The sequence below is a fragment of the Ovis canadensis genome, chromosome 7 (genome assembly GCF_042477335.2).
Source record: "Ovis canadensis isolate MfBH-ARS-UI-01 breed Bighorn chromosome 7, ARS-UI_OviCan_v2, whole genome shotgun sequence".
Classification (NCBI taxonomy): domain Eukaryota; kingdom Metazoa; phylum Chordata; class Mammalia; order Artiodactyla; family Bovidae; genus Ovis; species Ovis canadensis.
The window spans coordinates 110,876,680-110,904,232 of NC_091251.1; the positions used below are offsets into that span (position 1 = coordinate 110,876,680).

Consider the following 27,553-nt stretch of genomic DNA (forward strand, 5'->3'; position numbering starts at 1 on the left):
ATGGTCCAAACCACTGAGCCAAACCGACTGATCCGCCAGTCTGTTGAAGTCAACTACTGGGTCACGCCTCACTTGGTGCTGTCCAGGATGCACACGATTTGCCCATTAAGTGAACCTGCCGGGTCCCCAGTTTGTTAGCATTTTTCTGGACAATGCAAGATATCTGTCTTGAAAAGACATTAAATGTTTTCAGCCACTGATGACACTGGGCAGATCCATTAATGGAAAACCCTACTAATCACTGCTTTTCTTGATAGAAAAAAAAAAAACAACCCTCCAAATATGCCTTGGGCAATAGGCCCAGACTTTTTAAAGGGGTCTTAATACTTGGCAAACGATCAATACTGTGATATAATTTGTTGTCATTGTTTAGTTGCTAAATTGTGCCCAACACTTTGCAAACCCTTGGGCTGGCTCATCTGTCCATGGGATTTCCCAGGCAAGAATACTGGAGTGGGCTGCCACTTCCTCATCCAAAGGATCTTGTATAACAGTAAATGAATAAATTTGGGTGGGCCTAGAGTTTTTTGAGTTTGACTTCCCAGCCCACCACCATGGATTACTTCTATGTCTAGAGCAGTGGTTGTCAACCCTGGCTGCTTACTGGAATCATCTAGGAAGCTTACAGACAGACGCAAACAGCAACAAATAAATTACACCTGAGACCCATCCTAAAGAAATTAAATTGGAATTTCTAGGGATGAGACTCAGGCACTGGTGGTTTTACTTTGCTTTAACTCTCCAAGTGATTCTAGTATGCAGCCAGGATTGAAAATCAAGAATCTAGAGCAATGTTTTTCAAACTTCAGAATACATCAATATCACATGGAGGTAATTAAAGTGGATTGTTGGGCCCCACATCCAGAGTTTCTGATTAGGTCTGGGATGCAGTTTGACAATCTGCATTTCTAACAGTCTTCCAGGTGATGCTAATGTGTTAGTTAAAGGACAGCATTGAAAACCACTGGCCTAGAGTGTGCTTTTCAAACTTTAATATCAAAACCCACAATTTTAATATTTCAAACCCATAACACTACCTGAGAATACTGTTAACATTCTAATTCAGCAGGCCTGGGGTGAGGTTTGAGAACTGCTTTTCTAATGAGCTCTGAGGTAATGCCGAAAGTGATGGTCTAAGGACTATATCTTTGAACAGCAAGTATCTAGAGCTACCAGCCATGTGCCATTTAAAAAATAATCAACCAAACTAGCAGCTGCAGGAGCAGACCCTGAAGGAGGCCAGTTCTGTACACCTGTGATGACATGACTCATCCTGATGACTTCTTCCTGCTCCCTCTGCTCCCTTGATCATATAAACATCCGTACATGGCCTCCTCAACAGTCATGACCACAATGTGACTATTGCAAAGCAGCTAACATCTCCACTAAGGTGACGTGCTGCTCATCTGACTAGATACAGCTGGTCACTTTCTTCTCCGTGAAACACTATTTTTAACTTGATCTCCATGACTCTACATCTCTCGGCTTTTCTCCCGTCTCTCTGGCCACTGTTTTGTCCGTTCTTTTTCATCTTCCGAATATTTAAACGTTGGAGGGCCACGGGAATCCGCTGTTCAGATTCTTTACATTACTCCCTCAGTGACCTCATCCAGGGTTATGACTTTAAATACTACTTTAAATGCTGGTAACACTCAAATTTATCCCAGCGCAGACTGCTTCCCTGGATTATAGACATGCATGTTCAATTGGCCTAATGTACAAGCCCACTTGGTTGGCTATCTGCTGCTGTTGCTAAGTCACTTCAGTCGTGTCCGACTCTGTGCAACCCCATAGACGGCAGCCCACCAGGCTCACCCGTCCCTGGGATTTTCCAGGCAAGAACACTGGAGTGGGTTGCCATTTCCTTCTCCAATGCATGAAAATGAAAAGTGAAAGTGAAGTCGCTCAGTCATGTCCGACCCTCAGCGACCCCATGGACTGCAGCCCACCAGGCTCCTCCTCTGGATTTTCCAGGCAAGAGTACTGGAGTGGGGTGCCACTGCCTTCTCTGGGTTGGTTGTCTATTAGTATCTAAAACAGCTCATGATCGTCCCTTTCTCCCGAAGCAGAAAATCTGCCCTCCCCACAGCCTTTGCTAATTCACTAACAGGCAACCCCATTCTCAGGTGTTCTGGCCCCAAACTGCGATCATCACTGACCTTTCTTTCCTGTCACAATTTACACCTGGTCCACTAGTAAATCACGCTGCCTCTGTCTTCAAAGTATGTCGAGTGGTTTCTCACTGCTCCCGTTGTTACCGCTTTGGCCCAAGCCACCAACATCTCTTCTAAGTCTCCTAAGTGGTCTGTCTGCTTCCATCTTTCACCTCTCCCTCCATCATCAATACAGGATCCAGAGTGACCTTGTCAAACCATTAACTCAAATTAGGTCACTGATTTGATTAAATTGTTCCAATGGCTTCTAATCTCCCTCAGATGTGAAGGCAAAAAAATCTTCTCAATAGCCCACGAAGTCCTAAACAATCTGTGCCACCACCATTCTTCATCAGACCTCGTCTCTGTGCTTTTATGGGAATTCACTGCACTCCAGCCACTCTAACTCTCCTACTGCCCCTCAAACACATGACGCATTCCACTTCAGGCCTCTGAACGTGACGTCCTTTGCCTGCAACATCATTCCCTCCAGACAGCCACCCGGCACAGTCCCTCACCTCCACGGCTCACTCAAGCGTTACATTTCTATTTTAAGGAGGCCTTCCTGGCTCCCCTACCCAAACTTCTATCTAAACTCTTTCCAATAGTCTGTGTCTCACTTTCCTGCCTTTTCCCCCTAGCCCTTACATATTATATATATCTACACACACAGACAGATACACCGCTATATACACAAAATAATATGTATGTACAGACCAAATACATAATTCAATATATGTGCATAAATGTGAAATTTACCTTATTACCTCCCCCCAGTACATAAAGTATCAGTGAAGGTTGGGAATTTCACTTGTTTGGTTCACTGCTGTAATTCTAGTGCTAAAAACAGCCACTGACAAATACGAATAGGTGCTCAATAAATATCTGCTGAAAGACTAAGTGAAACAAGAAATACCTATTTTTACACTAATATGTATCCCAGACACCACTTAAGAAAGTGTCTTAAGAATGTGGGTGTAACCAACTGTGGCAAATGATGATGATAAATCAAAAAAGATGAGAACAGAAAACTGACCTCTGGATAGAGCACTGTGGAGGTCACTGGTGACCTTGACAAGAGCTGCAATGGTGAAATAAAATACAGCCAGGACTGAATGGGAGAAAAAGAGCTGAAGACAGCGAGTACAGATGACTTTTTCAGTTATTTTCTCTTAACACGAAACCACTGCATACGGCACTGCCTCTCTTCAGAACGCTATGCCTTCGCTCACTTCCCCCATGACTCTGCCTCTCCGTTGTCCTTCAAGACCCAGCCTGCTTAGGTGTTCCACTCACTGGGACACATCCCTGTAACTGTTATACGCCTGCATACACCATACCCCAGGTACACTAATGCTATCCCTGGTACACACAGGAATCTTACACTTGACTGGCAGGGTTTAACTCCTAATACCTTCAGGCTAGACCCGTGCACAAAGAAGGAGTTCAATAAATATTTCTTGGATGAGTAAAAAGCCTTGAAGGAACAGTAAGTTGATCGTTTCTAAGGAACTATTCTTATTTCTTAATAGTTTCTAGGAATTTATTTACCATATGTTTTCCTTAATTTATATAAAATATATTTTATTAGTTATCTGTATATTAGACATCATAAAATAAAAAAGTAAACAATTATAATACAAATCTAAAATTTCTCTTTTACCCTAATAATATACACTTAAGGTACATTTATGATAGTTTGAACTATTATTCTATATAATTCCAACCTTTGCCTGAAAACATGTTAATTTTACCTCTTAAACTATGCAGCATTTGAAAAACAACCATAAATATTTTGATATCCTAACACACAAAGTGAAATCTTACAGAAAAAAATTATTACATAGTCTGTAACAGTTAAGACCACCAATTCTAGTTACTTAAACATGGGGACATTTTAGTAAATCTGTATGTTGCTTAATACTTTCTGAAGTACAGCTTCTGAATATTACACAATGCTTAAGAAAATTCTGGAATCAAGTTTGAAGGAAGGAGTTCTACCCACTTCTCAAACTGCTTATTTAATAATTACACATGCATATTTTGGGATACAGATTGGCAATGTGTTTCCTAAACAGAATCATCCGGGGGCACTCTGTGAAAAACAAATTCCTGGGATCCAGCTCTAGAGGATTCTAGCTTACTACATCTCATGAAAAGGCTAAAAAAAATGGCAAAAAGCTCCTTAAATGATTCTGATGATCAGTCAGGTTTGGGAAATATTGACCATATATCTGGAAACATTAAGTAGACAACCAGTAGGCTTGTGGTGATTCCCGCCAGACCTTAGAAAGTTGCTGCCCTCAACCCATAAACACAAAACACACGATCCACCATGGAAACATCATACATTCCAAAACACTTTTCCAACAACAATTCTGACTTGTGTTGAATAAATGAAATTTTCATACTATAAGTACAGTCGTTAGAAACCACTTTTACTAGACTATGGTGAAGCCTGATCAGTATTTTTTCTCAAGAGCACCACCTGCCACAATTGACGAGCTACTCTACCTTTCATTTTGTCTAAAGAAAAAAAAAAAGTAGTAACAAAATGCACCAAGTTAACTACATTCCATTAACCATCTTCACTGGTGATACATGTTTTGAGAACTATCAGTAACATCCACTTCAAATACAAACTTGTCAAAAATGTGTTGATGGGTGGTATCTAGAAACACTAATTTAAAAAGCTACTGTATCCTTTGGGAAGACAGCTGGCAAAAGTTTCAAAATATAGACCATGCTACAGATGTGCATTTTATAGTAAAACTGCCAGTAGTCTCTAACTTACTCTTAAACCTGTAACAAACATTTAATAACTAGAGAATTTTATCAATATAACTTGGGACATAGAAAATAAGAAAAAAAAAGTGACTAAAATTCTGACAGTGAAACAAATTTCTATATAAATCAGTAATACTGAAATAAATATAACTAAAGGAAAGAACACGATATACATACGTATCTAGTAAAAAGAAGTAAGATAATTACACGTAACACAGACAAAATGATAAAGTCATGTGGCACCACCGCTGGCAATGCTAGATGTAGTAAGACGACAGAACTGGAAAGCAAATGATCCTTACTTTTGTCTTTCCAACCAATATGGCACTTGCATTTTTAAAACCTAAAGACAATGACTTGCTCATTCTGGTACAGTCTTATATTCAGACTAAGTTATATTTAATAAGTTTACCTAAGTTTCAAGAAATATGAAAATAAAACAGATGATAAATACAGCAATGATGTTTTATTAATAAGGCTAACATTATAGCAACATTGTTTTCCACCATGGTACCATTTATAAAAATTTCATTTTCTGCTGTGACATAATTGAAAAATTACAGTAGTAACTATACCTGTATTTCAAACACTGAATTGAAACGAATTTGAAAACGTTGAACTTTCACAAACAAGAATGATTTCTACCATTATTGCTTGAAACAAAATTTTCAGTTTTTGATTGGAAATCAAACTCTTTGATTGCTTAGTCTTAGTACTGTAGTAAATTTGTGCTACGATTTCAGGATGCAATTGCCATGGCAATTTTCAAGCAAACTTTTTACTGTTATAAATTATTTTGAGGGTGAATCATTTGCATAAAGTCACAAGCAAGTATCTAATTAAGGCAAAAATTAGACTAATCTGTCATTTTCAAACATTTTGAGACACTACATCTATGGTTATGCAACTATGTACACCAAAGGAAAGCATAAGCATCTCTTCCTTGCAGTTTACTGAAACACAATTTTAAAAATTCAAGCCATGTGACATATAGGTTCAAATTACTGCTGGAAGAATAAACAAAGCATCATTTTCCCCATCAAAAAAATTGTATCCAGTTTCAGAAGATCTTCATACTATATTACTCTCAACTACCAAGGAGTAAAAACAATAGAAGTGCACCTCAGCATCCTTTGCACCTACCGACCCCACCTACTGAAAGGAGCCTAACAGACTGAATATCTGGAGGAGGACTTCAGTCAAGGCTGTTTCCACTAGATAAACTTAACTATCCCCTGAACTGTCGGAGATTAACACGTGGAAAAGAAGGGAGAAACGGGAAAGGATCAGGGAAAAAGACAAAGAACTGGGGTAAATTCTACTCTTGGGGTGAATAACACACAAGATGGTGAATCTGCCTGCAGTGTAGGAGACCAGGGTTCGATCCCTGCATGGGGGAAGATCCCCTGGAGAAGGAAATGGCAACCCACCCGGTATTCTTGCCTGGAGAATTCCATGGACAGTGGAGCCTGGCAGGCTACAGTCCATGGGGTCTCAAAGAGTCTGACATGAGTAAGCACACACACACACACTGAACCCCAAACACTGCCTCATTTCCTATTCCACAATCTGTTTCTGCTCTCTTTATCTTTATTCTATCTTGCCATACCTTTTGTTTGTCCTAAGCCTCCCTCCCTCTCTTACAGAGCATAAATGTGCAGACATGCAAAACAGATCTTTATTTATGGTATTTAAGTACCAGAGTGTTTTGCCTACAAAACATGATACCAAATGGGTTTTAATTGCACAGTTTAAGTCCTGTGGAACACAGATAGGGGGATAAAACTGAGTAATCAAACCCAATCATAGAATCTCTTAAAAACACACATACACAGAGTCTCAAAATGTTTTAAAACACATCTCTTTATCAACGACAAATATGCTGTGCTTGAGACAATAATCAACAGTCTAAAATAATCTCTGCTGCTCTTAACTTCATTTGCCACAAAAGTTCTGAAGAGACACTGATAGAAAATGCTATTTCAAATACACCGCTCACTAAAGAAATGGAAACGAGCACTGGGACCAATTTTAAGATGACGGTCAAAGAAGAATTAAAATGTAGACAAAATTGTGATTTAAGAAAAAAAAAAAAGTAAACTTATTTAGGAGTGCTTTACCAAAAAGGAAACAAGAGAAATGGAAATCAGAATAATTTTAGCACCTAAAATGATTGGGCGGGGGAGGGGTGTGTGTGGATGGGTTTAATCAATCCTTGCCCTCAAACTGCCTTCAGGTGTGCAAATTTTAAAGTCCGATGAACTGCCTGAAGGTTGCCGGGATTTCTATCTGCTGATAACAGCAGGCGGTGAAACCTCAACGAGTTATTATGGCCAAGAGCCGAGTGCCCTCTAGGATGCCAGCCCGGTCGCGCTTCCCCGGACCAGCCTAGCGCTTACGGGACTCTCCTGCGTTCTCTACTAGGTAAAGGACTTTCCTCTGGCGCTCTAAGAATTCGTTTAATAAGCAGTCTCCGACGAGATTTCAAGGGGTAAAAACGCAACCCACAGCAGCGTTCGGTACACTGCACCCATCTGAGGAAGGGAGAAGGGAGGGCCCGCGGACTTGGGGCCATCGCAGCGACCCGCGGGGCAGACTCAGGATACGAAGACGGGAAAGGGCACTGGCTTCCCGGTGCCCAGAGGGCAGGGTCGGGACTAGCGGCGCCGGGCCTCCCCTTCGGGGCGCGGCGCCCTGCGCGAGCGGGCCGCGGGGGGCCGCCGGCCGCCCCGGGCCGCGTACCTGATGATGTCGTCGCTGTGGCCCCGGTAGAACTTCTGCCGGTGCTCGCGCGGGCTGTACACCACGCCGACGCCCGCCACGAAGTACACGATCTCCTTGGCCGCCGTGTAGTAGAGGTTGTTGCGGCACTGGTGGCCCCGGTAGCCGTACACCCACTCGAGCCGCAGGTGGCAGCTCGGGGCGCTCCTGGCCGCCATGTCGGGGCGCCCAGCCCGCCGCGCCGCTCCGCTCCGCTCGGGCGCCCGGCGGCGGGAGGCGGCGGCGGCCGGGCGAAGCGAGCCCTCCCCGGGCGGCCGGCACTCGCCGCCTGCCGCGTCCTCTACGCCGCGCCCGGCAGCCGCATGCCGCCTCTCCCTGCCGCCGCCGGCGCCGCCTCAGCCCACGGGCGGGAGGGGAGCCCTCGCCTCGCGGCGCATGCTGAGGGCCGCGGGCGCCGCCGGCCGTCAGGTGAGGTGGGGGACTGCCGCGCGCCCCCCCGTCGCCGCCTCGGCCGCCTGGTCTCCTCAGCCCGCAGCGCCCAAGCCGTGAGCCGAGCGAGCGAGGACCCGCCTCCCGTCTCCACTCCTCAGCCGCCGCCGCCCCGGTCCCCCTGCGGCGTTCGCGTCTCGCCGCGGCCTCGTCCCACAGCTCGGCGAGTCCGCGCCGCGCGCGCCCCCGAGCCCAGACCCGCGCCGCGCGCCCCCCCACCCGAGGGTCCAGACCCGCGGCGTGCGCGCCCCCGAGCCCAGACACGCGCCGCACGCCCCCCGACCCCTGAGCCCAGACCCGCGGCGTGCGCGCGCTCTCCGAGCCCAGACCCGCGCCGCGCGCGCCCCCGAGCCCAGACACGCGCCGCACGCCCCCCGACCCCCGAGCCCAGACCCGCGGCGTGCGCGCGCCCCCGAGCCCAGACCCGGGGCCCCGGCCCCCGCCGCCCGCGCGCGCCTCGCCCCGCCCCTCCCAGCGGGGGCGCTCCCGGGACCGTCGCTCGGCCCGGTTCTCCTGCTCCCCCTCTAGCTGCACGGGTCTAGCTCGGCTATCTTCGGCCAGGACCGATGACCTCGGCTGCCCTGATCGCATCCCGCTCCGGCTCCGGGCGGACTCTCGGCCGCCCTTGTCCCCTGCTGCTGCAGAGCGCCTGTCGGTCTCACCAGGCCCCCGTCCTCGGCCAGGACTACGCTTATGCGTGGAAGAATCAACACCAGGATGTTAACCTCCTTGCTGAATTGTTCCTTTTACCTTGTGCGTGTGTATGCTTTTATGGCAGCTTCGTGGTGCTTACTGTAGCAGACATTGCGTGGGACTAAAACCTGACTTTCGGAATACACGTTTTCTTATTTGTATACGTGACCTCAAAGCTAAAAGTAGAGTTTAACTCGTAAAATCACACGCCAGATCCTATTTCTTGATAAACAGCAATGGTACTTTCAAAGCTAAAAGTAGAATTTAAACCGTAAAATCACATGCCAGATCCTATTTCTTGATGAATAGCAATGGTACGGGAGAGGGAAATGGCACCCCACTCCAGTGTTCTTGCCTGGAGAATCCCGTGAACAGGGGAGCCTGGTGGGCTGCCGTCCATGGGGTCTCACAAGAGTCGGACACGACTGAAGCGACTTAGCAGTATCAGCAGCAATGGTACCTGATTTTGTGTTTTTAGAGGACTGTTTTGATACTGCTCGCATGGTGGTGATGAGGATGTCTTCAGTCTTACTGACGCTGGAGAATGAGCCTGTAAGCACAAATACTGGAAGCAACGAGTTCTAGGTCAGTTCCTCTCCTACTCAGTTTTCTGAATGCCTCCTCTCATGGAATTTACCAGTACCTATAAAAATAATTTGAAGTCAGTGTTTTAAAAGATTTTAAGTCCAGAATGATAACCCCAAGGTTTACAACAAGAAAAAATAATTTATAAAACACAAGTATGAATCTTCTGTGTCTGGAAAAAAAAATCAGTGTTTATTTCCTTGGGAAATACCAAAACTTGGAAATCTTAAAAAAAAAAAAAAAAAAAAGCTAGAATAAACTAGCATCTTTTTAAGAAAGAGGTGATGATTCCTAGGTGGCATCCATACCTTGGACTGAATGTTACCCTATTTCTGCTTCCTCAAAGATGCAAATTACCAATTTAAGACAAGAGGATACCTTTTCAGTTTTGGCTATGACTTCTAGTCGACATACAGGAAAGAAGGGCTATTTCAGAGGAAATAATTTCTGTCAGTGTAAACTATGAAGGTGCGAGTAGATTTGGTGAACTCCACCAGGAAGGTTGAAAGTAGAAATGGCATCCAATTAGTTCACAATAATCATCTAACAAAACAGTGAGGAACTACAATGCAGGAAAAACTGTCAGCACTTCATAAAATTTCCCAGCTTTTAGACATTTTAAATTCTTATTATTTTTACTATTCCCAGGTGATTAGCTATAAAACTGTCAATGGAAATAATCAATATACCAATCTATACCTGGAGAAGGAAATGGCACCCCACTCCAGTGTTCTTGCCTGGAGAATCCCACAGACGGAGGAGCCTGATGGGCTACAGTCTGTGGGGTCTCCGGGGTCAGACACGACTTAGCCACTAAACCAATCTATAATAGAAATAGAGAAGTTTTGAGCCAAACTGAGGATGATAGCCTGGGATACACAGATCCAAGAAGCACTTGAATTGTACTTCCCTGGACTACAGAATAGGGCTTCCCTGGTGGCTCAGCGGTAAGGAATCCGCTTTCAGTGCTGAAGATGCAGGTTCCGTCCCTGGGTTAGGAAGATCCCCTGGAGAAGGAGATGGCTACCCACTCCAATAGTTTTGCCAGGATAATCCCATGGACAGAGGAGCTAAGCGGGCTACTACAAAATGGAGGAGGCTTATATGGGCAAAAACTAAGATTACATAGATTGTCAAGGACTAGGATTGGTGCTGGAAAGGAGTAAGGGTTCTTGGCAAGCATGGATTGATTGGGTTCAAAATGGTTGCTTGGTTACGAGGGGAGACCTTGGGAACGTAAGGTTCTGGCTGGCAGTTGCTAGCAGATATTGTTTTGAGACTGATTGGCGGTGTCCTTGAAACTGATACAGTTCAGAAAATTCAAGTTCTCAGGGGTGGAGGAACATATCTGAAACCATATCCACAATGGCCACCCAGCTCCACTTTGGATGCTTGAACCACAATTATTCCTTTTTATTTTTAAACATTTTAATTGTGATAGAAGTCACATAACGTAAACAATTTTAACCACAGTTAACTGTCGGGTTCAGGGGCACCAAGTACACTCACATTGTGCGACTCCCACCATCATCATCTCTGGGGTTTTTTACTCTCCTGAACTGAAACTTTGTTCCCATCTAAAACTAAGTCCCCTCCCCCCTCCCCACCCCTGCCTCTGGCATCTATCGCTGTACTTTCTGACTCTATGAATATGACTATCCTAGTTACCTCATATAAGCGGAGTCAAATGGTGTTTGTATGCACCTACTGTATACTGAAGGGGCTCCCCTGGTGGCTCAGTGGTAAAGAATCTGCCTGCAGCGCAGAAGACCGCCTGCAATGCAGAAGACACAGATTCAATCCCTGGGTCCGGAAGAACCCCTAGAGAGGAAACGGCAACCCACTCCAGTATTCTTGCCTGGGAAATCCAGGCAATGGACAGAGGAGCCTTGCGGGCTACAGTTCATGGTTTCAAGAGAGTTGGCCAAGACTTAGAGATGACTGAACCACCACCACCGTATATTGAAATGTGTTCTTAAGTTTAACTTAATATATGCCCTAAAAACAGACTGTGCCTTTTTTCCCCCTGCGCCATTCATTAGTCACCCATCTTATACAGAGTGGTGTATATACGGCAATCCCAGTCTCCCAGTCATCCCCCCCGACTTTTCTCTTGGTGTCCATAAGTTTGTTCTCTACACCTCAGTCTGTCTCTGCTTTGCAAATGGGTTCGGCTGTACTATTATTCTAGATTCCACACATATGCATTATCTACAATATTTGCTTTTTCTTTCTGGCATACTTTATAGGACAGTCTCTATGTCCATCCACATCCCTGCAAATGGCACAGTTTTGTTCCTTTTTATGGTTGAGTAAGGAAATGGCAACCTACTCTCTTGCCTAGAGAATCCCAGGGATGGGGGAGCCTGGTGGACTGCTTTCTATGGGGTTGCACAGAGTTGGACACGACTGAAGCGACTCAGCAGCAGCAGCAGCAGCAGCAATATTCCATTGCATATGTACTGTTGCTCAATCATATCTGACTCTTTGTGACTCCATGGGCTGCAGCATGCCAGGCTTCCCTTTTCTTCACCATGTCCAGGAGTTTGCCCAAAAACTCATGTCCATTGATTCGGTAGTGCCACCCAACCATCTCATCCTCTGTCGTCCCCTTCTTCTCCTGCCATCAAACTTGTTGTATATGTATACCACATCTTTATCCATTCCTTTGTTGATTAACATTAGGTGACTTCCATGTCCTGGCTATTGTAAATAGTGCTGCAATGAACATTGGGGTGCATGTATCTTTTTGAATTATGGTTTTCTCCAGATATGTGCCTAGGAGCAGGGTTACTGGGTCATATGATCATTCTGGGCTTTCCAGTTTGTCCTAGTGGTAAAGAACATACTTGCAAATACAGGAGACATAAGAGACATGGGTTCTACCCTTGGGTCAGGAAGAGCTGGAGGAGGGCACGACAATCCATTCCAGTATTCTTGCCTGGAGAATCCCATGGACAGAGGAGCCTGGTGAGCCACAGTCCATGGGGTCGCAAAGAGTTGGACACGACTTAGGCAACTTAGCATGCAAGCACGCATGGTCGTTCTACTTTTAGTCTTTTAAAGAACCTCCACTTTATTCTCCATGAAAAATTCTTTCCTTTAGTGGTTAAAGCAGATGTACAATGCATGTTTCACTTCAGTTCAGTCACTCAGTCATGTCTGACTTTTTATGACCCCACGGACTGCAGTACACCAGGCTTCCCTGTCCGCCACCAACTCTTGGAGCCTACCCAAACTCATGTCCGCCGAGTCGGTGATGCACAAAACAGACTGCTCTAGTTAGCATAAAGTTTAAGTTTAATCATATATAAGCCAGAATAATTTTGCCATACTTCAGTATATGAAAAATACCTTCCATCAAAACTCTTGTAATGAGGGTAGCCAAAAATTAGAAGGGGAAGATGAGGGAGCCTGGGGGAAATGTGCCACACTCAACAGCTCGTCTTTGGCTTGGGATGATAAGAATGAAGAGAAAGGGGCTGCAGAGGAGGCTTCTGACACCTGCGAAGAAGAAAGAGCTCAGGCCTGAGAAGTCACTCTGAAGACATAGAACAACCTGTGTGGGGTTCCCTGGACAAGGGCATACCCAATTTCTTTTTGTCATAAGTATTTGTGTGTGTGTGTGTTTTTTTTAAAGACTATGTTTGCTAACTCACTACCGAGTTCCTTGAACATCCCTGGTGGGAAAAAGGAAATGTTGTTGGCTATTTACATTTAGGCAGTGAACTTAGAAAAGATGAAATATTTTGTTACGGTATAATTGTGGCACATTCATTGCTGGTTACATGTAGTTTTTATGAGATGTAGGATGGTGAGGAATAAGAAGTATTTTTTTCCACGTTTCAGATTTTTTCAGTACATTCTCTTATGGATCCCATGATATATATTTAAGCATCATATTAATAACAGAGCTAAATAATCTTTCCATTATTATATTTTCCATTGCAATCTTTAATGACCCAAGGGTGGAGTGTGAAGCAAAAACATTCTTAATTAAACAATCCTCAACTGACAAGACCGAAAGAGACAGCTGAGGCAGAAGGGTGGCTAAAGAGTAAACCATTCCTGAATAACAGAGAGAAAAACCCCAATTAGTTCTTATCCTTACTTTTTATATAATGTTTTTACCAGTGCCACATCAGAAAGCTTAATCAACCTTTTATTGCTAGGTATGCTTTCATATCTGTACGTTTCGAAAGAATGCAAATAAGGATGCAGGAGAAAGACCCCTAAATTCTACACGTCAACAGCTGCACATTTGTTAGGCATTTTAAATAGAAGCTGCAACACCTTTTGGTAATCTATATCTTGAAACTTGAGTCCCTAGTGTGGTATATTCCAGACATTTGAAATATTAAAATGCAAGCAAATAAAATTTGTTTTTTGCTGCCTACCAATTTTAGTTACCCTCAGGTCTTTACAAAAAGAAATAAAAGACAAAGTCTAGAAAGCTTGGAAGGCAAAATTCATACTACTAATTCTAGCTAGCTCATTCAGCCAACTTATGGATTATGATGATTGGATTTTTAATATGCTGTGCACAAAGTGTTTCTCTAACCATAGCTTTAACCTGTTTTATGTACAGAGCCTAACATAGTACCTGGCACTACAATAGGTGTTTCATACGTATTTGTCAACCATTAAATATTAAAAAGAATACTTGTGTAGTCACAGTAGAATTCCTTTTAGTTTTATCTTGAATAGTTGAAGCTTTGGAAAACTCAAACCTTCTTCTGATCTCCAATACTGTACTGCTAAGTCGCTTCAGTCGTGTCTGACTCTGTGCGACCCCAGAGACAACAGCCCACCAGGCTCCCCCGTCCCTGGGATTCTGTATTAGTAAGAACTTTTTCAGTTGTATGTGACCGAAACCTACTCAAAATGGCTTTAGATAAAAATGGGATTTTAGTGTCAAAAAGGACTGAAACTAGAACTGGCATCAAAGCACTTGGACCTTAGGGGCTCAAGATGCCATCAGAACTGGGTCATCAGAATAAACCTAGTTCGAATTTCTTTTGAGTTGATGCCATTGCTAGAAGGCAAGAGAGGGGCCAGCAGGTCCAGTTCTACCATCTTCTCTTAGAAATCCCCATGGGAGTTCATGCAGCTCAATACCAGCAAAACCAAAAAGTAGACCAACCAAAAAGTAGACCAAAGAACCAGATGGACATTTCTCCAGAGAAGACATGCAGATGGCTAATACACTCATGAAAAATGTTCAAGATCACTCATTATTAGAGAAATGCAAATCAAAACCAAAATAAGGTATCATCGCACACTGGTCAGAATGGCAGCCATCAAAAAGTCTACAAGCAATAAATGCTGGAGAGGGTGTGGAGAAAAGGGAACCCTCTTACACTGTTGATGGGAATGCAAACTGTACAGCCACTATGGAGAACAGTGTGGAGATTCCTTAAAAAACTGGAAATAGAAGTGCCTATGACCCAGCAATCCCACTGCTGGGCATACACACCGAGGAAACCAGAATTGAAAGAGACACGTGTACCCCAATGTTCATCGCAGCACTGTTTATAATAGCCAGGACACGGAAGCAACCTAGATGTCCATCAGCAGATGAATGGATAAGAAAGCAGCAGTACATATACACAATGGAGTATTACTCAGCCATTAAAAAGAATACATTTGAATCCGTTCTAATGAGGTGGATGAAACTGGAGCCTATTATATAGAGTGAAGTAAGCCAGAAAGAAAAACACCAATACAGTATACTAATGCATATATATGGAATTTAGAAAGACAGTAACAATGATCCTTTATGCAAGGCAACAAAAGAGACACAGATGTAAAGAACAGACTTTTGGACTCTGTGGGAGAAGGCGAGGGTGGACAGATTTGAGAGCACAGCGTGGAAACCTGTGTATTACCATATGTAAAATAGATGACCAGTGCAAGTTCAATGCATGAAGCAGGGCACTCAAAGCCTGTGTTTGGGGACAAGCCAGAGGGATGGGGTGGGGAGGGAGGTGGGAGGGGGTTCAGGATGGGGGACACATGTGCACCCATGGCTGATTCCTGTTGGTATATGGCAAAAACCATCGCAATATTGTAAACTAATTATACTCCAATTAAGATAAATTTCATTTTTTGAAAAAAGACACCCCTGTGGAAAGAGTTTTTCAGCAGTTCTCCTGGAAACTCCTTGACTTCAATGCCATTGGCACTGTTTGGCTGCCCACCCTTGGCACCACAGAGTAGGGCCAGGTGCGCTAAAACCACAGGAAGGGAGAGTGGAAGAGGGGTGATTCTTCCAAGGAAAACTGGAGTTATAGCGCTAGAATGAGAAGGAGTGGATGCCAGCAGTAGCTATCCAGGGCTGACTTGGAAGCTTTAATATTCTCCAACCTCCGTTTACATAACTAAGTCTGCATGCAATCTAAATTAAAGCAAAAACAAAATAGATGTTTGCTTAAAAAAAAATGCAGCTTTAAGACAAGACTCCTCCTAACCAGGTTGCCACCCCAGTGCCCTTCCTTATGAGAATTCTAAAGCTAGCTGCATATTTTGGGCAAGAAAAATTACAGATTTTTTCCCCCTACCAATAAACATCATCCCAAATGTCTGTTAGAGGGCACTGAAAGCCATTAAAAATGAGTATGTTATTCAAACAAAAAAAGCTGCAAGCCAAACTATCCTCTTCTACATATCTATACACCTTGCTATCGAGTCTTTTTCTCTATTAGAAACATCAATATACTCCCTGGCAGTATTCCACGCTAAGTTGGAAAGCTAGGTGGTTTTCTTTGGTTCTTCAACTGTTTCTCTTCTCCCATAAGCAGTTAGTAAGTCCTTTTGACTATTTTTAGAAATATCCCTGAACTGCCTCCCCATCTCTGTAGCCACACCCTCCCGAACTCCACTTGCCATAGTTCAGTTCAGCTTCTACTTGTCTTTCCCCTAGATTCTGCAACACGAGTAATCTGTAAAGATCATGTCTGAGCATGCTGCTTTCCTGTGTCAAGAAATTTTCCAGAAGCAATGGAGGCCTCTTGAGTCTTAATATATTCTTATCATTTGACTCAATAACTTCTCGTTCAGTCATCTGTCATACTGTAATAATTTAAAAGGTAGATCAAGATTCATGCACCAAAACGTTTACCATGGCCTAATTTAGAACAATAAAAATCTAGAAACCTAACTGTTCCACCTCAGGGAAACTTTAAGTAAATTGATTCGGTTCATGTGAAAATATAAAACCATTGAAATTAGGTTTCAAAATTGATTTTGGCAACATTGGAATTTTCCCTTAATGTAATATCAAAAATTTTTTAATCTAGTTACAAAAAAGTGGGTATATAGAATGAGCCCAGTTATGAAATATATTAAAGACTGGAACAAAAGATACCAAATATTAACAGTTTATGATACGATAGGTGATTTGTACACTTTTATTGGTGTGTTCATATGTATTCATTTATTGGTGTATTTATTGGTGATACAACTCCAATATTCTAAGTTCTTTTTTAAAATAGAGAATTTTACCCCTCAATTCCTCATGGGAAGAGAATGATATTTGTTTGGGAAAGATACTCAAATGGGTGCTTGGCACAGAAAATGAGACCCCAGAGGAGCTGAATGTTGCAGAGCTCTTCCGCGTGAGGAGCGAGAAATGATTTCTTGCTCCAGGAAGACGACGAAGGAGTGGAGTCAGAGAGGCGGGAAGCTGCAGGTTTTGCCGTGCCACCCTCTCCAAAGCCTCTCAGATCTTAAAAGTTTCCAAATACAGAAAGTGTCCGTTTTTCTTCTTAATGGAAGCTAGAGAAACAGGGCTTCTTATCTAGGTTGATGTCGTCGGAAGCAGCACTCCATGAAGAGAATTATAAAGTTTCTGGCAGGGAGCAGGGGAAGCCCAGGATACCAACAAATGGTGGACGTGGGGTTTCAGCCCTCTAAAAGCCTCCAAGTGGTAGCAAAGTCCCAGCTGATATGACAGTTACACACACCAATTGCTACTGTAATTAGGAAGAAGTAACGAAAGTCAGTTCAACAAACACTGGGTAGTTTCCAGTGGGCTCCAGAATAAAGGACCACCTCCTCCCTGGGACACACGAAGCCTCTAGCCTGCTTGCCACAGCCATCTTCAGTCACTTCCTTCCTGCCTTGACCTAGCTCTACCATCCAGCCATAGTAGACTCCAGTCTTCCCCAAAATTAACCAGACCGTTCCCAAACTCCACGCACCCATGTGTCATTCACGATGTATGTAATATCAGCTCTCATTGGCCTGGCAAACTCCTGAACATTTGAGGTCCAGCTCAAATATACCATCTTCTTATGGGTTGAACTGTGTCCCCCCCAAATTATACGTTGAAGTCCTAATCCCCAGTACCTAAGAATGTGACCTCATTTGGAAATAGAATCATTGCAGATGTAATTAGTTAAGATGAAGTCATATTGGAATAGGGTGGGATGCTAGTCCAGTATGACTGGTGTCTTTGTTTAAAAAAGGATGTTTAAAAAGAGACAAATACCACATGGTCTCACTTCAATGTGGAATCTAATAGAAATGATGCAAATGAACTTATTTGTAAAATAGAAACTGGTTCGCAGACCTCAAAATCAAACTTATGGTTACCAAAGAGGAAATGTGGGAGAAAGTGATAAATGAGGAGGTTGAGATTAACACATATACTGCTGCTGCTGCTAACTTGCTTCGGTCGTGTCTGACTCCTAGCGACCCCATGGACTGCAGCCTACCAGGCTCCTCCGTCCATGGGATTTTCCAGGCAAGAGTACTGGACTGGGGTGCCATTGCCTTCTCCAGATTAACACATACACACTGCTGTAAATAAAATAAAGATCTACTGTACAACACAGGGAACTCTACTCCGCATTCAGTAATGACTTATAAGGGGAAAGAATCTGAAAAAGAAGAGAGATATATAGCTATAGATAGATATAGTGGATCGGCCAAAAAGTTTGTTGGTCCATACAAAATAAATAGGTTAAAAAAAAAAAAGTTTGTTCGGGTTTTTCTGTAACATCTTACAGAAAACCCAAATGAACTTTTTTGGCCAATGCATGTATCTGATTCACTTTGCTGTGGGGGATCTGGACCCAGGCACTCACACAGGGAAAATGTCATGTAAAGATGAAAGCAGAGATTTATATGCCAAGGAAGGATCACCACAACCACTAGAAGCTTGGAGAAAGGTGCAGAACACACCCCTCCCTCATGGCCCTCAGAGAGAACCAGGGCTAGCAACACTTTGATTTTGAACTTCTTGCCTTCAGAACTATGAGACAATAAGTTGCTATTGTTTAAGCCACTCGGTTTGCGTGACTTTGTTTCAGCGAACCAGACAAACTAATACACACCACTTCTCTACGGTTTGCTGTGACATCCCCACCCACTCTTCAGAAGTAATCAGCTTTCGTTTATGTCCCTAGTACATTTGTAAAATCATACATATTTCTATAGCAGCACTTATATTGAATTTGGGGGAATCGTTTATTAATGCTTCTAGAATATGTGTCCCCGAGAGCATATTTTTTTGTCTGTTTAATCTTTTACAGTCTGTAGTCCTTACTCTTTACTTAGCCAGTGCCTTAGCCTGGATTTTCAAAAAATACTGAGGCAAAGACTACGGCGTGGCTGTCTGAGCTGGGAAGGCAAACCCAGGGCAGTGAGGGAGAGGACAAGAAAGTGAGCTAAGAAAGCTGTGAGACGGTGTGTGGTGCATGAGTGCCTGGCTGCAGCAACACTGCAGATGCACCCACCGGGCGCACAGAGTTCCCCTTAATGGGCTGCAAGGGCAAAACGTGGCCCAGAGTGGCCTCTGGGAAGGCGAAAGGGAGGGGGGAATTTACGTGTCCAGGCCCCCTCCCGTCTCCTCTTTGGCACTGGTGCAAGGCAACGCATGGCGAGGTGGAGTTTATGCCCACACTTCCAGGGCGCACCATCCCGTTTCTCTGTGATCTCCGAGCCACTCACTCCTGGAGCCCCGATTCCCACAGGCTCATACAGAGGGCCACGTAGTAACCACATACACACTCACACACACATACGTAGTAAGCTGCATCACAGGAGAAGAACCTACATCTTTTATAACGGGCAGTAAGCCCTTTTTCCAGTAGTCATGTATGGATGTGAGAGATGGACTGTGAAGAAGGCTGAGCACCGAATAATTGATGCTTTTGAACTATGGTGTTGGAGAAGAGTCTTGAGAGTCCCTTGGACTGCAAGGAGATCCAACCAGTCCATTCTGAAGGAGATCAACCCTGGGATTTCTTTGCAAGGAATGATGCTCAAGCTGAAACCAGTACTTTGGCCACCTCATGGGAAGAGTTGACTCATTGGAAAAGACTTTGATGCTGGGAGGGACTGGGGACAGGAGGAGAAGGGGACAACAGAGGATGAGATGGCTGGATGGCATCATTGACTCGATGGACGCGAGTCTGAGTGAACTGCGGGAGTTGGTGATGGACAGGGAGGCCTGGCGTGCTGCGATTCATGGGGTCGCAAAGAGTCAGACACGACTGAGCGACTGAACTCAACTGAAGCCCGTTTGACTTTTGCCCTGAAGGGAGATATCATGTTTATTATACTGGACAATAAATAGACTTTTGCTCCAAAGGGAGACACTAACTTTATCTTCCAAGGTTGTTTGCTACACAAACATCCTTGAGAAGACAGTCTGGAACAAAGGCAAGTCAGTGCCTCTGTAGACAAGATGCGTTGGAAACACAGGAGACCCTGGAGCATTGTTTCCAAACACAGATCAAACAGGCAGCTGCCCGATGCTTAATTCCTGAGTGGAAATGCTACCAAACTGGGATCAACATGTAAAATACATTTCCGCAGCAACTTCAAGTTATGCAATAGCACAATACAAAACAATATTGTCAAAGACAAAGCTGTTCAGTAGTCAGAGCTGTGAGGACAGTGTGTATCTAGCAATACTGTTGCAATATGGTGAGGGTCTGCTGTGAGCTGAACTCAACTTCCCTGAAACAAAGGGCTGGAGACTTTTAAAAGTCTGGGTGTGTTTAGGGAAAGGCACTGAAGGAGGATTAAGGGGCCTTTCTGTGACTGAGACACCTGGAGTTGTTCACAGGAGTGTATCCGGAGGACAAATAAACTCTCCTATCCTCATGACAGGAGGCAGTGGTGCAAGTTGAGGCAAGTTAGGTCTTTACCCACTTAGCTCTTATTGTATTGAATTTTAGAAAATTGTTTACTCATGCATATGCAAGCACTGAGGGTGAGAGACTTATCTCCCTGGATGTTTGAAATTCAAAGAGACAGCTCTCAAGTTCTTGCTGAAACAGTTTCGGATGGTAGATTTACATCTCAAAGGGCAAAGAAAGGATTTATCACCACAGGCATTCTCTAGTAAACTCTAGAAGGGAGTTCAGGAGTCTATCACCAGTTTTGGGCTAGAACAAACAGTAAATTCTCCTGGACGCATGGAACTTTCTCAGGCAAGCGTTTTAAGAGGGGCTGGGGTCCTTCCCAGGTGGTGCTCAGTTCAGTTCAGTTCAGTTCAGTCACTCAGACGTGTCCGAATCTTTGCAACCCCATGGGCTGCAGCAAGCCAGGCCTCCCTGTCCATCACCAACTCCTGAAGTTTGTTCAAACTCATCTCCATCGAATCAGGGATGCCATCCAACCATCTCATCCTCTGTTGTCCCCTTCTCCTCCCACCTTCGATCTTTCCCAGCATCAGGGTCTTTACTAGTGAGTCAGTTCTTCGCATCAGGTGGCCAAAGTATTGGAGTTTCAGCATCAGCATCAGTCCTTTGGACGAATATTCAGAACTGATTTGCTTTAGGATGGACTGGTTTGACCTCCTTGCAGTCCAAGGGACTCTCAAGAGTCTTCTCCAGCACCTCAGTTCAAAACCATCAATTCTTCAGCACAAGGCTTTCTTTATGGTCCACTCTCACATCCATACATGACCACTGGAAAAGCCATAGCTTTGACTAGATGGACCTTTGTAGGCAAAGTAATGTCTCTGCTTTTTAATATGCTGTCTAGGTTGGTCATAAGTTTTCTTCCAAGGAGCAAGTGTCTTTGAATTTCATGGCTGCAGTCACCATCTGCAGTGATTTTGGACCTCCCAAAAATAAAGTCTCTCACTATTTTCACAATTTCCCGATTTATTTGTCATGAAGTGATGGGAGCAGATGCCATGATCTTAGTTTTTTGAGTGTTGAGTTTCAAGTCAGCTTTTTCACACTCCTCTTTCACTTTCATCAAGAGGCTCTTTAGTTCATTTTCTGCCATAAGGGTGGTGTCATCTGCATATCTGAGGTTATTGATATTTCTCCTGGCAATCTTGATTCCAGCTTGTACTTCATCCAGCCCAGCATTTCTCATGATGTACTCTGCATATAGGTTAAATAAGCAGGATGACAATATACAGCCTTGATGTACTCCTTTCCCTATTCGGAACCAGTCTGTTGTTCCATGTCCAGTTCTAACTGTTGCTTCTTGACCTGCATACAGACTTCTCAGGAGGCAGGTCAGATGGTCTGATATTCCCATCTCTTTCAGAATTTTCCAGAGTTTATTGTGATCCACACAGTCAAAGGCTTTGGCATAGTCAGTAAAGTGGAAATAGATGTTTTTCTGAAACTCTCTTGCTTTCTCTATGATCCAACGGATGTGGGCAATTTGATCTCTGGTTCCTCTGCCTTTTCTAAAACCAGCTTGAACATCTGGAAGTTCACGGTTCTTGTATTGCTGAAGCCTGGCTTGGAGAATTTTGAGCATTACTTTGCTAGCGCGTGAGATGAGTGTAATTGTTAGGTACTTTGAACATTCTTTGGCATTGCCTTTCTTTGGGATTGGAATGAAAACTGACCTTTTCCAGTCCTGTGGCCACTGCTGAGTTTTCCAAATTTACTGGCATATTGAGTGCAGCACTTTCACAGCATCATCTTTCAGGATTTGAAAGAGCTCAGCTGGAATTCCATCACCTCCACTAGCTTTGTTTCGTAGTGATGCTTTCTAAGGCCCACTTGACTTCACATTCCAGGATGTCTGGCTCTAGATGAGTGATCACACCACCATGATTATTTGAGTCGTGAAGATCTTTTTTGTACAGTTCTTCTGTGTATTCTTGTCACGTCTTCTTAATATCTTCTGCTTAGGTCCATACCATTTCTGTGCTTTATCGAGCCCGTCTTTGCATGAAATATTCCCTTGGTATCTCTAATTTTCTTGAAGAGATCTCTAGTCTTTCCCATTCTATTGTTTGTCTCTATTTCTTTGCATTGATCATTGAGGAAGACTTTCTTATGTCTCCTTGCTATTTAGAACTCTGCATTCAGATGGATATATCTTTCCTTTTCTCCTTTGCCTTCAGCTTCTCTTCTTTCCTCAGCTATTTGTAAGGCCTCCTCAGACAGCCATTAAGCCTTTTTGCATTTCTTTTCTTGGGGATGGTCTAGATTCCTGTCTCCTGTAGAATGTCACGAGCCTTGTCCCTAGTTCTTCAGGCACTCTGTCTGTCAGATCTAATCCCTTGAATTTGTCACTTCCATTATATAATGGTAAGGGATTTAATTTAGATCATACCAGAATGGTCGGGTGGTATTCCCTACTTTCTTCAATTTCAGTCTGAATTTGGCAATAAGGAGTTCATGATCTGAGCCACAGTCAGCTCCTGGTCTTGTTTTTGCTAACTGTATAGAGCTTCTCCATCTTTGGCTGCAAAGAATATAATCAATTTGATTTCGGTGTTGACCATCTGGTGATGTCCATGTGTAGAGTCTTCTCTTGCGTTGTTAGAAGAGGGTGTTTGCTATGACCAGTGCATTCTTTTAACCAGACTCTATTAGCCTTTGCCCTGCTTCATTCTGTACTCCAAGGCCAAATTTACCTGTTATTTCAGGTATCTCTTGACTTCCTACTTCTGCATTCCCTTCCCCTATAATGAAAAGGACATCTGTTTTGGGTGTTAGTTCTAGAAGGTCTTCATAGTACCCTTCAACTTCAGCTTCTTCAGCATTACTGGTTGAGGCATAGACGTGGATTACTGTGATATTGAATGGTTTGCCTTGGAATTGAACAGAGATCATTCTGTCGTTTTTGAGATTGCATCCAAGTACTGCATTTCGGACTCTTTTGTTGACTATAAGGACTACTCCACTTCTTCTAAGGGATTCTTGCCCACAGTAGTAGATGTAATGGTCATCTGACTTAAATTCATCCATTTCAGTCCATTTTAGTTCACATTTCTAAAATGTCAATGTTTAGTCTTGTCATCTCCTGTTTGACCACTTCCAATTTGCCTTGATTCATGGACCTAACATTCCAGGTTCCTATGCAATATTGTTCTTTACAGCATCGGACTTTAATTCCGTCACCAGTCACGTCCACCACTGGGCACTGTTTTCGCTTTGGCTTCATTCTTTCTGGAGCTATTTCTCCGCTCTTCTCCAGTAGCATATTGGGCACCTACCAACCTGGGGAGTTCATCTTCCAGTGTCCTATCTTTTTGCCTTTTCATACTGTTCATGGGGTGCTTGGGGCAAGAATACTGAAGTGTTTGCCATTCCCTTCCCCAGTGCAACTTATGTTTCAGAGGGTAAAGCATCTGCCTGCAGTGCAGGAGACCTGAGTTTGATCCCTGGGTCAGGAGGATCCCCTGGAGAAGGAAATGGCAACCCACTCCAGTACTCTTGCTTGGAGAATCTCAAGAACGGAGGAGCCTGGTGGGCTACAGTCCATGGGGTCACAAAGAGTCAGATGTGACTGAGCAACTTCACTTTCACTTTCTTTTCTCCAGTGGACCACATTTTGTCAGAACTCTCCACCATGATCCGTCCGTCTTGGGTGGTCCTACATGGCATGGCTTATAGTTTCAATGAGTTAGACAAGGCTGTGGTCCATGTGATCAGTTTGGTTAGTTTTCTGTGATTGTGGTTTTCATTCTTTCCGCCCTCTGACAGATAAGGATAAGAGGCTACTGGAAGCTTCCTGATGGGAGAGATCACTGTGGGAAAAACTGGGTCTTGTTCTGAAGGGCGGGGCCATGCTCAGTAAATCTTTAATCCAACTTTCTGTTGACGGGCGGGGCTGTGTTCCCTCCCCGTTGTTTGAACTGAGACCAAACTGTGGTGGAGGCGATGAAGATAATGGCGACCTCGTTTAACAGGTTACGAGCACGCCCTGGCACACTCAGTGCCCCCAGCCCTGCAGCAGCCACCCCCGACCACTGCCTCTGCCAGAGAATGCTGGACACTCCCGGGCAAGTCAGGGTCAGTCTCTGGCGGGGGCACTGCTCCCTTCTCCTGGGTCAGGTGGTGCTAGTGGTAAAGAATCTGCCTGCCAATGCAGGGGACGCAAGAGGCATGGGTTTGATCCCTGGGTCCAGAAGATCCCCTGGAGCAGGGAGTGGCTTCCCACTCCAATACGCTTGCCTGGAAATTCATCAGAGGAGTCTGATGGGCTATAGTCCATGGGGCCACAGAGACAACTGGCTATGAATGCACGTTCCGGGGCCCCTTTATTCATACGGCCTCAGCTGCTAGAGACAAGCTAGAGTTTGTCACGCTTTGTTGGCGGCACCTCGAGGTAGGCAGGACCTTAGTTCTCTGATCAGGGATCAAAACTGTGCTGGACCACCAGGGAAATCCTCCTAGAGTTTGTCAGGCCTGTGAATGCGTGGGTTTGGATGGAATTACTAAAAGCCTGGGATTCTGCAGTTTTCAGTACGGCAGTTGTATAGCTAGCTACCAGGAAGAAGTACGAAGATATCTCGACGTCAGTCTAACAACAGAAAACACGAGAATTTTTTGTTTGATGAACTTTTAACAAAACACTTTCAGGACAATAAATACTTCTATTCGGAGAGGTAATTGTAAATGCTTGCACAGATACTGAAGACCTTTGTACATACCGTAGTAGTAATTACTCTGTAATTACTGTTGACTTGTCTCAAGTTGCTTCATGTTCCTAATGCCTTCTAATACATCACCAAAAATTCTACTATTCGAAAGCATGCCAAAGAAAGAAAAAGCTTAAGAACCACCACCACAATCATCTCAAACATAAATAGAGCACCCACATGTGAATACTGGGCTTGGTTATATGAAGGAGTAATCAAGGAAAATGAACTCACAGTCTGTGCTTTGAAGAATTTACGTTCAAGAGAAGAGAACAAGATAAAGCCATAAGGACCTTTAACAACAAGTAAAAAGTGGAACTTCCTCAGTAGTCCAGTGGTTAGGATTTTCTGCTTTTAATACAAGAGGGTTTGATTCCTGCTTGGGGAGTTACCATGCCACGCAGCACAGCTAAAAAATAAAATATAAAATAGCAATAAGAATAACAAAATAATTTTTAAAAGAAATATTTTTAAAAATAAAAACAAGTGAATTATAGATACATATTTTAATATAATTAAGTGCCATATCTAAAAAATTACAAAAGGATTATAGGATAAACATACTCATCAAATGAGACTTTCTTAAATTCTACCCTTCATTAACAACTACTACATTTAACAGATGGATGTAGGGAAGATTAAAAAAGCAGATTTATCATGGGTTGTTCAAAAAAGCAAACTTAGGTGAAAAGTATTAAGTCTTAAGCTAATTTTAATATAGGAGGACATTTCTTAGGTAAATACAGCCAGTTATAGATACATCAGTTTTAGAAACAGTAGATATCATGGAAGCTAAGAGAAGATAAAACTGGGATGTATAAAGGACAGGACAGTAATAAAATGCCGTATATATTTTAAAGTTAGTAACTTTACTGGGAAAAGTATTTTGGTCAACAAATGCGACACCATGTATAAGTAAAATCTTAACATTGCACCTCCGCTTCAAGGATTAGTGATCTTGAAATTGAAGCATTAGAAAGTGTCTGAAATGAAGCATGAAGAGAAAGAACAGTAGAGAAAAGAGAACGGAGCATGTAAGGGCTGTGAGGCAATGTCAAATTGTCGGGCACACGTGAAACTGGAGTCTCATAAGGAAAAAGGGAGAAGGCGATGGCACCCTACTCCAGTACTCTTGCCTGGAAAATCCCATGGACGGAGGATTCTACTATTCGAATAGTAGAATAGCTTTCGAATAGTAGGATCCCTGGTAGGCTGCAGTCCATGGGGTCGCTAAGAGTGGGACACGACTGAGTGACTTCACTTTCACCTTTCGCTTTCATGCATTGGAGAAGGAAATGGCAACCCACTCCAGTGTTCTTGCCTGGAGAATCCAGGGACAGGGGAGCCTGGTGGGCTGCCGTCTATGGGGTTACACAGAGTCAGACACGCTGAAGTGGCTTAGCAGCAGCAGAGGGGAAAAAGAGCGAAAACAGGCATGAAGACTCATTTGAAGAAACAATTTTAATAATTAATGAAAAATTACAAACCGTCTATCCAAGAAACTCAAAGAATCTCAAAGGTATTAGAACTTACACACACGTACTCCCGGACGTACCATAGACAACGACTGAAAAGAGAAAAGACAAAGAGAAAATCTCTGAAAAAAACGACCTTCAGAAGAACAAGATCCTAGAGTCCACCCCCCAAACCCACCGGAGCTAATAAGTGAATTTAGAAGACTTCCGTAAACAAGGGCAATACCTCAGCATTCTGTTCTACTAATGGCTATTGTAATTCAATGGAGAAGGCGATGGCACCCCACTCCAGTACTCTTGCCTGAAAAATCCCATGGACGGAGGAGCCTGGTGGGCTGCAGTCCATGGGGTCGCGAAGAGTCAGACACGACTGAGCGACTTCACTTTCACTTTTCACTTTCATGCACTGGAGAAGGAAATGGCAACCCACTCCAGTGTTCTTGCCTGGAGAATCCCAGGGATGGGGGAGCCTGATGGGCTGCCGTCTATGGGGTCGCACAGAGTCGGACTCGACTGAAGTGACTTAGCAGCAGCAGCAGCATTGCAATTCAAAAAGGATTTGTTAAACTTCTTTGATGAAACATTAAGAGCAATGTGCAAGCAAATAGTCAACTTTGCAGAGGCATAATTCCTCTAAGACACTATAAAAGTTTTCAGTTCAGTTCAGTTCAGTCGCTCAGTCGTGTCCGACTCTTTGTGACCCCATGAATCGCAGCACGCCAGGCCTCCCTGTCCATCACCAACTCCCACAGTTCACTCAGACTCACGTCCATCAAGTCCGTGATGCCATC

General features: G+C 43.8%; 2 protein-coding genes across 4 annotated transcripts in view; one reads left to right on the plus strand and one right to left on the minus strand.

The window, feature by feature from the left end:
* Positions 1-8,602, minus strand: part of EML5 (EMAP like 5) — a 155,316-nt gene extending 146,714 nt beyond the window's left edge. For all 3 annotated transcript variants that reach the window (XM_069597237.1, XM_069597235.1, XM_069597236.1), the window contains exon 1: positions 7,683-8,602. In XM_069597237.1, the coding sequence (XP_069453338.1) occupies positions 7,683-7,879 (197 nt within the window). In that variant the 5' untranslated portion in view covers positions 7,880-8,602. The remainder of the gene's footprint in view (positions 1-7,682) is intronic.
* TTC8 (tetratricopeptide repeat domain 8) overlaps positions 7,235-27,553 on the plus strand; it is a 90,180-nt gene continuing 69,861 nt past the window's right edge. The window contains exon 1 of the mRNA XM_069597258.1: positions 7,235-7,364. The gene's annotated coding sequence lies outside the window, so the exon portion shown is untranslated. The remainder of the gene's footprint in view (positions 7,365-27,553) is intronic.